At 33.5% G+C, this 9,935-nt stretch overlaps 4 protein-coding genes across 4 annotated transcripts; 3 read left to right on the top strand and 1 right to left on the bottom strand.

The window, feature by feature from the left end:
* Nucleotides 1-997: 997 nt before the first annotated feature.
* LOTGIDRAFT_163261 (hypothetical protein) lies at nucleotides 998-1,883 on the bottom strand (the record flags this gene model as incomplete). The annotated part of the gene is made up of 3 exons (XM_009059321.1): nucleotides 998-1,474; nucleotides 1,559-1,714; nucleotides 1,851-1,883. 3 exons carry the CDS (start codon nucleotides 1,881-1,883, stop codon nucleotides 998-1,000), a joined length of 666 nt encoding a protein of 221 aa, XP_009057569.1.
* Nucleotides 1,884-4,147: 2,264 nt separating this feature from the next.
* On the top strand, nucleotides 4,148-4,648 carry LOTGIDRAFT_163260 (hypothetical protein; the record flags this gene model as incomplete). Its single annotated transcript, XM_009059320.1, has 1 exon — nucleotides 4,148-4,648. One exon carries the CDS (start codon nucleotides 4,148-4,150, stop codon nucleotides 4,646-4,648), a length of 501 nt encoding a protein of 166 aa, XP_009057568.1.
* A 527-nt stretch (nucleotides 4,649-5,175) lies between these two features.
* On the top strand, nucleotides 5,176-5,730 carry LOTGIDRAFT_121762 (hypothetical protein; the record flags this gene model as incomplete). Its single annotated transcript, XM_009059319.1, has 1 exon — nucleotides 5,176-5,730. One exon carries the CDS (start codon nucleotides 5,176-5,178, stop codon nucleotides 5,728-5,730), a length of 555 nt encoding a protein of 184 aa, XP_009057567.1.
* Nucleotides 5,731-8,022: 2,292 nt separating this feature from the next.
* Nucleotides 8,023-8,535, top strand: LOTGIDRAFT_163259 (hypothetical protein; the record flags this gene model as incomplete). The annotated part of the gene is made up of 1 exon (XM_009059318.1): nucleotides 8,023-8,535. The coding sequence occupies one exon, from the start codon at nucleotides 8,023-8,025 to the stop codon at nucleotides 8,533-8,535; it is 513 nt and encodes a 170-aa protein (XP_009057566.1).
* Between the last annotated feature and the right edge of the window lie 1,400 nt (nucleotides 8,536-9,935).

The raw sequence follows: 9,935 nt of genomic DNA, 5'->3' as shown, positions 1-9,935 counted from the left end.
CCATGGGATTAGAAAAATCTTCAATCACTTTTGGTACTGCTGTCACGTATCGAAGGGAAGTGTCGACAGACTAACACGTCGCTGGTTTGGTATACTTTACCATGTTACCAATGTGCATTCGTGGGTCACTGACAGGTAATTATGCAGATTTGTCTAGATATCTTTTTTTTGATATAACTCTAACGATGTAAGTTTGTATACATGATATTGCATTGTAGTTGTATATGTTTCCATCTTTGATTATTCAGACATAGAGAAAATCAAATAATTGACGACCCATCAAGATCGTGGTTGAACAAATCAAGTACCGCGTATAAAAATCTAAGGTATGCTACAGTAAAATATATCCTTATATATTCATTGATCTCCCTTGAATTTTTATCAATATAAGATATATGAAAAACTTCAAAATATTTACAGATCTATTATCACAGATAAATATTTCCTGGGAAACCTGAAATACTACACACGGTGCAGACAAACATGGTGCATTGAGAATTTCTACTCTCATTCCTTACTGAAATATTGTCCAAAAAGAATAGGATTTAGTTTCGATTGTTATGTGATGAGAAACCAACTAGCCATCATAAACTACAACCATCATACAGGACGACCAGCGCTTACCAACTCACAGGACGACGTTTGCGGAATGCCGCAGTTCTCGAAGAAAACCAAGCACTGGGTAGCATATGAAAGGCTTGTATGTAAGAGTTATGACTATATACCAGGTAAATATAAATATATTATTGCTTTGTTTCTTTTACAGTTGAGTACATTTTGTATTTCCTCTTATAATTTCATTGAAATTATTTTTAGATCTTATGTCAGAATGCATGCATCATATATACTGTGCCAGAAACGAAGACTACAAAAAAGGTAAAAGGTCCCTAGAATTGGATGACATAGCACCAAATCTGTCGGGAGAGTCAAATCCGGAAACGACGTCAAATTTATTGAAAGAAATGAAACGAAGAAAAGGTGAAGGTAAACAACATTTTTATTCAGAATCGGAAAACGCTGAATGGTATCCAGAATATTCATTTGATGGAAATGTTGCTCTTATTGCAACGTAGGTACAAGCTGGTAATGGCTTGCGTTTCCCGGATCCCATCTTGCCATGTTGCCAGAGGATGAAATTTCTGTAAGCTTGATTTCGAAAAGTTTTATTAGAAAAGTCTGCATCTTGATTTGTTTGATGACTCCAGTTGAGAATGTTGGCAACTTCTATGACATCATGTCGCAAACATAAATTTTTGAATTCTGGCTTGGAAGTAATACATGGTGTGGTACGACAACATGTATTCATTCGAACATCCTCCATAATTTCACAATTTCCGCAACTGCACCAGCTTGGACGTGGGAGGGTGCTTGATGATTCCGAATCAAAAAATGGAAATAGGTGATCTGGAATGACATGTGCTGCTTCCTTGACTTTGTCGCGTAACTGTTCTAATGACATATTATCAACCTTTTCCTGTAATGATAAATTCAGAAGCATTCAGGAAATATTTGTGAATACGTGGATTGTTCATGAATATTATGTCAAAATATTATTTACCATTATAATTTTCTTTTTCTCTTCGTCTTCTTTCTCTGCAGGTATACACCTTTCATGAAGCTCTGTATTCCTGCTTGTTTCACCACAGTTTCTGTTGCTTGAGGAAGCATAAGGATGGTACCGTGACGTTGTTGCCCTGTTCTGTGAAGTTTTGGTCTGAAAATAAGGGCACGGAAAGCTTTAGACGTTGTCAAATAGGTTTACAGAAAACGAACAATGATAGTATTATGATATATTAGAATTAGATACATGGAAATAGAGATAAATAAAAAAATTGAGAATGATATGTTACCTTGTTATCTTGCAATTTATATCTGCATCCCATATTTCGACAGTTTTTACTGCAAACACAACTTCCACATTTTCCTCTTCTCAAACAAGGACAGCAGTTTTGTACCTGTTCCGTATCACAAAAGTCAGATTATAAAATTTATAGCAAAATGTTTTGTAGTCTGATAAGCAATGAGTTACGTCTCTTTGTTTGTTTACAATTTTGAGAGAGGACTTCTGATAATCAATAAAAGATTATGATTTGCAACAACAAATTCTTTCGATTACCAATATAATGGTGTGTTGCACTGAACGCCTTATATTATAATTCATGAAAAGGTGAGTATAACCATTTTCATACATAAAATTATGCACATGTCATGTTGTGAAATTGCAAGAGATGAAATGTCCTCGTGAAATTGAATACAGATTGCAATAGTCCATCTGTTTAGCCTATAATATAGAGTAGTGGCAAAAACCGATGGTTTTATTTGTTTATAAAGGGTTTTGAGATGAATGGAGATGGAATGGATGCAGTGGAAATGTATAAATTATATAATATTTACTTCATCGGACATATAATCTTCTTGAGCTGTGAGATGTTGTCCAGTTGAAATCAATGTTGACAGTGAAGACGAAAACACGCCGGCTCGGTTTATATATGAGGCTGCGCTACGCTTGGTTGCTTCTCAAGTTGACAAAGGTCTGTATGGCTTCAGTCAAACGATTCAAGCTGACTTAGGCCAATACAGACCTATACTTTTTTTTGTTTAGGTATTGCGCCTTTTTGTGACTTCATGTTAGCTTTAAACACGACATACTATTCAGAAATAAAGACATAACATCCAGACACGAAGCAGACAAACAAATGATAATCGAACTTGAAAATATTCCAAATCCAACTTTTAAAGAGAGAATGCAAATAGCATTAATCATTAAACTGTTGAAAGCAAAGATGAAAATGGGTATGGGAATAGCAGATGAAATACACAAAGAACTTAGAAAAAACAAACATTTTTAAACTGATTAATGGGAGGTAACACTGTTTTTTGTTTACTTCAAAGTAAAATACCAACCAGTTTATACACGGTTAGTTTTCTAGAGTATTATTGATTTAATAATTACCTTTAACTCCCGGTAACAATCAGTCGTCTAGACTATTGTTGACTGGATATACGTCACTAAATAACAGATGTTTATATTAACATATAACATTCCGCCCATGCCACGTCGGCATAGACAGACTAAACTCTCAACTATTAACACTGTCTCAATTTTGTTACGCTGGAAGAATAGGAATTTAATCATACAAAATCAAGGTATGTTCTTTGTTTGATTTAATCATAAGACTATAGGGTGGAATTAAGATATGATATTTGTTGTTTTTCAAAATATCAATTTAGTTCTATTCCAGACACAAGTTTAATAGATGTCAACATTTCATATTACGAAGAATATTTAAACCATCGCAGGCAAAAGGGGATACTACCAAACTCTGTGACAAATATCCGAGGATTCAAAATTGTTGATACAGATTTCGAAAATAGAAAAGTGCTGAAGAACAAGCGTTTTGGAAAAGGATAAAATGTGTGACGTATATCTAGCGATTCTATAGGAGCGGTCGTAACCCTTGACCATTGAACTATGAGTGGTAATAGTGTAACAGGGGAGATAACTCTGAAGTATATCTAGCGATTCTATAGGAGCGGTCGTAACCTTTGACTCTTGACCCTTGAACTATGACTGGTAATAGTGTAAGAGGGGAAATAACTCTAAAGTACATCTAGCGATTCTATAGGAGCGGACGTAACTCTTGACCCTTGAACTATGACTGCCAATAGTGTAAGAGGGGAGATAACTCTGAAGTATATCTAGTAGTATCAATATACATGTAATTGTTTATGTTTTAAATTGTATGTAAAATGTATTTATTAAAACTTACTTTGGTTTTTTGTTATTCTTCCTGCATTTCCATGGGGGTAAATGGTTTCAAATAATAGGGTAAAACCTATCTTTAAAAATGGCAGAAAAAAAATACAGATTAGATCCGATCTTTCAATTATATGATCCAATTCGTTATTCGTTTAATAAGAAAAAAGAGGATTACATTATCATATCACCATCCGTTGGCTCTAGGTCTCAACTAAATGATGGGGGTAGGGTCTCTTTCGAGATTAATTCATTATCGAATTGGTTGCTTCTGTCTAATGCCTATTTCAGATGCGATTCAGAATCAAAGACAGAACTCCCAATGGGAATCGCGTACCACAAACCAACACAACGTTAGAAAACAATTTCTTCCTATCTTTATTTACTGAAATGGTTTTGGAAGGTGGTTCAAATCCCATAGAAACCATCAAACACCTTGGGGAATTTGACACAATGTTGAAAACAGTTCTATATCCCAAAAACTACGATTCAGTCTCAGGCTGGATACCCGATGTTGGCGATGGAAGAGTTTTAAAAGACCCGGTTCCAAATGATGCAAATGAAGATAGAATGAGAGCTATTGCTCGAAACACAATAGAAAGAGTAGGACGAGCAGGTAATCACGGATTTGAAAAACGGGTACTTCAGTACAATAATTACGTAAATTGGAAGTTATATCCTTTATTCGGTCTGTTGGAACACAGAAAAGTTTCCATAGGGTTACCATATAAAATGCATCTACAAAGAGAAATCAATGATGATAAGATACTCTTTGGAGAGAATGCTTCAGATGCAAAATTAGAAATAACGTATCTCCAACTTTATATACTCGTAATAACACCATCAATTGAAGTAGAAACGAGAATATTCAACTCATTAACTAAAGATTGAAATAGCTTTTCTTTATCGTAACACGGTAGGTAGCATGACTTTAACTGGAGAATCCACCACCTGGCCAATCACTAACACTATTAAACCAGCAAGATATTTAATGGTTGATTTCAAGAAATTACCAGACTCAAAACAAGGAGTGAACATAAATATTCATATTGAAAAAACACAAGGAGATGTAACCGGTTATTGTTACTACTCGAAGAAGCAAAACATTTAATTAAAACAGCTGATAGAAGAATGATAAGAATTGAGTAAAAAATACACCCTTAAAAATGAAACCAAAAACTTTAGTTATGAAAATAATAGAAGATGTTGAAACAGATTCCCCAACTGTAATAACTTTCAATGGTAAAAATATCAACATTACAAATATTGTAAAGTCAGAGATGATATAGACTTGACACAAATGTAAAAAAGGTGGATTTATATTTTCCCTACCTTTAATATTTGCAGGTCTTACCGCGGCGGGTGCAAAAGTATAAAGGAGAAGGGGTGATTTTTGGAATAAAATAAAATAATATAAAATGGGCAAAAAATTTAATCATTCAGAAATATTTCCAAGTAACCCAATGCTCGTGTGTATATGCGGTAGTTCCGGTTCTGGGAAAACTCATCTCACTTTTAACATGTTGACAACACCAAACCTTTTAGATTTCAATTCTTTGTATATCTACACAACAACACCAGAGCAATCGTATTATCAATCTCTCAAAGCTTTAGAATATTTACCAAAGAAAGATGTTCAAGACCTATTTCATTATTACGAAGGAAACGAAAAAGTGGAAATAAAAGATACAGATAACTACATCGAAGCAAAGAATCCAACGGATATAAAAGTTTTTCTTACGAAAAATGTTAATGACCTAGACTTGACTAATATTGATAGCAATCGAAAGAACTTAATATTATTTGACGACTGCGTAGCGCAAAGAAATCAAGCTGTTCAACAAGAATTCTTCACGAAAGGAAGACATCACAACTGTCACTGCATATACCAATCCAAATCTTTTTACGGGACGGATTCTATGTTCATTAGAAAAAATGCAAATTGTTTTTTATTATTTGAATTAAACGATTAATATTTATCTCAAATCATTCAGTCGATAAATCACGGAATGGACAGAGATGTATTTAAAAAAGAATGTAAAGCTCAATGGAGAAACCCAGATGATCATGGATATGTATTCGTAAATACTAGAAAACCTGCGGGTGAAAGAGTTATGATCGACATGTGTTAATTTTATATTTTTAAAAATGAGTAGCGATTGGAATAATATTTTAAAAAGAAATAAAGAATATATCAAAGCTAAGAATATAATAAAGACCCAAGTTGAAAATAACAAATTACAACAACTCGGATTAACAGAAAATCTACAAACTCTATTTCAACCCATATTAAAATCTGAAGAGGATATTGAAAAGAAATTAGCTTTAGAATATAAACCTCCTATAGAACCCCAAAGCGATTGAATATGGTGGTATTATAATTAGGACAGTAGATGATGTAAAACATTATTTTTCAAACCCTGACCCAGATTTACCAAAGAGCATTTCAATCATTGATGAAGCGGGGTTACGGTTTAATGGATTTAGGGCAAATACCCCCGAATTTATAATCGATACAAAGGATTATATATACACATTAACGGATTAATAGATTTAATGAATGGGAAGGATGTTGTTGGTGTTGCCGATTATAAGGATTTAGTAGCATAGTCCAAATTTCTAGATGCAATAAGAAAGTCGGGACCCGAAACAAGAAGATAAAAAAAAGTTAAACTATATAAAAGAGTAATTGAACATGATGAAGAGGAGCCTGGTGATTATGCAGAAGATTATCCACCAATCACACGAGAAATAGACGAATACGAAAATATGGCATCTGGACAAGGTATAACGTTTTTATCCGACAACATCGAGGAACTACTTAATAGATTACGAGTAATATCAGCGGCAATGAAGGAAGGACATCGATCACACAGACATTATAATGAAGTAAATTGTATATTAAAAAGACTCCTAGAGAAAGGTATCATAGATAAAAATGATTATAAAAGCGTGATTAAAAATGTCAAATAAAGAACAACTATTCGTTATCACCTCAAATAAGTCAGACATTAAATTGTCTCTAGATTATGAGTACGAACTCGATCGCAATCAAGAATATGAATTGGGATTAAAGTATTTCTCTGTTTACAATTCCATTAGAAATATCAACGAAAAAAATAACCAAATAAAAATATCAACAGATAATTGAGTTACGTTCAAAACCATACGTTTACTACCAGGAAGCTACGAATACATAGCCATTAACGAATACCTATCTGAATATGGAGGAAGTGTCAATGGTAAAAACAATATTTAATTCGAAGGTAATTTGAATCTGAACAAAATAAAATTGATATTAAGAAATAATAGTCAAGTTCATTTCAACGTAGAAAATTCATTGAATGCGTTACTAGGATTTGATAAACAAATATACACGCAATCCACTTAAGCACCACACAAAGCTAATATCGAGAATGATATCGATGTGATAAATATACATTGCAATTTGATAAACGGTAGATTTTTCAATAAATACAAACGTCAGATTATTTACAGTCTTCCAACATTCACTGTACCGATAGGATATAGAATTATAGAGAAACCATTTCAAACGACGTATTTACCACTTAATTCCTTTATGATTAAAGATATAAATCTGGAAATCAAAGATGGTAAAAATAGGTTTATAGATTTTGGTAACGAGGAAATTGTTATTCAACTTCATTTAAAACAAAAAAATCAACACTCTTCATTCTCTTCTTGAATAGTAAGGTAATCGAAATCATCAAATTCGTAGTTTTCATCCAAACTCAATTCATCTTTATCACCATAAGAATACATGATTCCTTCATCGTCCGGTGCTTTTCTCTTAACGAGATTCATATAACTTCCTAAAACTTTCTTTTGTTTATCACCATTGTAGAGTGCATACATAAAAGGCGAACCTCATAAGTCATGATAAGCTATTAAGTCATACCGAAGGTGCTCAAATAACGTCACGTCCTTCTTAAGTGATGACCAGGTGGCATTTCATTTATCCTGTGATTCTTTTGTTGATTTTTGGAAGTTTGGTGGTTGACAATTTGTTTCCCGTTCCCGTAACCATTTCAGTTACTAGCTTTCGTTTTTATTCTGTATTTTTAAGTCCATTATCGGTGCGATTGTATGTTTGTTCACCTGTACAATTGTCTACAATTTGGATGATTAAAACTTTGATGAAAACACCTAAACGTTACCTTTCCCTTATCCAGTGGTGTGCATGTTAGTGGGTGAAGGGGACGCATCGACAGCATCCACATTAATATCAACAAATTAGACCAGATATGGAGACACAGGATAGTGAAAGCCTCCATGAAGGAGCTGTGAACAATAATAGTTCCAGTTCAGAACTTAAGTTGCAGACAGAGAATTTCGAAAAGGTTTTGAAGTCTATGTCGAAAGATATACAGTATAGTATGCTTACTGATGACGGTTACGACCACATCTTTGACCTGTATAAAAAATGGTTAGAAGTTTTGGAGAGCTACCAAGTAACCCATCACCAGTACATACAGATAATAGAAGAGGCAGATAGACAATCTTACCTCTACGATCATATTGATTTTCAAAGGGAAATTGATAGTTTCCGAAGATACTCAGAAGAGTGGTTTAAGTTAAACAAACCTACACCGCCTGATGTTAAACCCTCTGACAGTGTGTCTCAACTCAGCAGAAGTGATTCGTCCTCTGTTTCCTCCAATTCAGATTGGGTAAGAGAAGAACAAAAGAGGATAGAACTTGTTGAGAAAAGAAAGGTTTTAGAGCAGAAACAGAAGCTTAGAGAAACTGCAAATTGAACAAAAGGAAAGGAAACAGCGTGATAAAGAGAAACTCGAAATGGAGAAACTTCAGATTAAACAAAAGGTAATAGCAGTAATAGATCAACATCCTCAAGGAGACAAACTCAGAACATAACACAGATACCTATAGAAAGTATAAGCTTACCTACTGATAGTGAAGGTTTCAATAAAACCCTTATCCAGTCATTGAAGCGTCCTGTAGTTGACATCAAGAAATTTGGAGGTGACCCTTCAGAATATCTCTGTTTTGTTAGACAATTGAACACTCAAGTTTTTGCAAACTGTAGTACAGATGAAGAAAAATCTTAACTATTTGGAGTCTTTTACTTATGGACAGCCGATTAAAATAGTAAGAGGATTTTCCTATTTAGGTGGTGAAACTGGCTTTACAGCTGCAATGAAAGAGCTTGGTGAGAGATATGGTGATCCTAATCATATTGCAGAGACTTACATCAATCGTGCACTGAACTTTAAGAAGATTAAATCAGATGATCATGTGTTACTTGATGACTTTGGCATCTATTTGAGTGAATGTTTATACGCGGTTAATAATATTGATGCTATGAAAGTTTTGATTTCGGGGATTTTTTTTTTTTTTTTTTTTTTGAAAAATGCAAAAAAATATATATTTAGGTGATAAATAACGCTAACAATGATGTGAAAAATTATAACAAGTAAAACAAAAACTTACGCAATTGACACGAACCGGTTTTCGAAATATTATCCTTTTTCAAGTGTCGAGGAATGGTTATGAAATGAGATTGAATTTGCGATTCATATAGTAGTCAGTTAATACAGGTTTTTGATTTTCTCAAAATTATTGAGTGAATCATGTCATATCTTTGATCAGTTGAGGATTAGGATTATTTTTGATTTCTTAATTAGTTGAGTCATATCTTTGATCAATTGAGGATTATAGAAATATTGGATTAGATTTTGATTATATCTGAGTAATAAGAAACAAGCTAAGATGCTAAATGACCCTGTGTATGGTAGGGATGCTATTGTGCAGACAATTCTATTAGTAAGAGTTAAAATGATTTAAAGGTCAAATCTAAGCCTGTTACAGGTAAAGTTTTTAACACCTCAGTAACTGATGTAAATTCTGACGGTATCAAATGGAAATATTGTCATTTCAATAATCACTCCATTAGTGAATGTAGAAAATTAGATAAACTCTCAAGAGACGATATAGTTAAGTTTGTATCTAGAGAAAAACTATGTTTTGGATGTCTAAAATCTGGGCATCAGAAGAGTAAATGCTGGAATAAGCAAAGTTGTAGTAAGTGTAAATTTAGACACCCCACTATCCTACATAGTGATTCCTTTAACCATTCAGTAGATAGTAATAATTCTAAGGCTGCTAGTTCCATTAGTACAGATGATAATTCTGCTGA

Source organism: Lottia gigantea (assembly GCF_000327385.1).
Source record: "Lottia gigantea unplaced genomic scaffold LOTGIsca_38, whole genome shotgun sequence".
NCBI classification, from domain to species: domain Eukaryota; kingdom Metazoa; phylum Mollusca; class Gastropoda; family Lottiidae; genus Lottia; species Lottia gigantea.
Note: the sequence above shows the minus strand (reverse complement) of the source record. Positions and strands in the feature narration are given on the sequence as shown.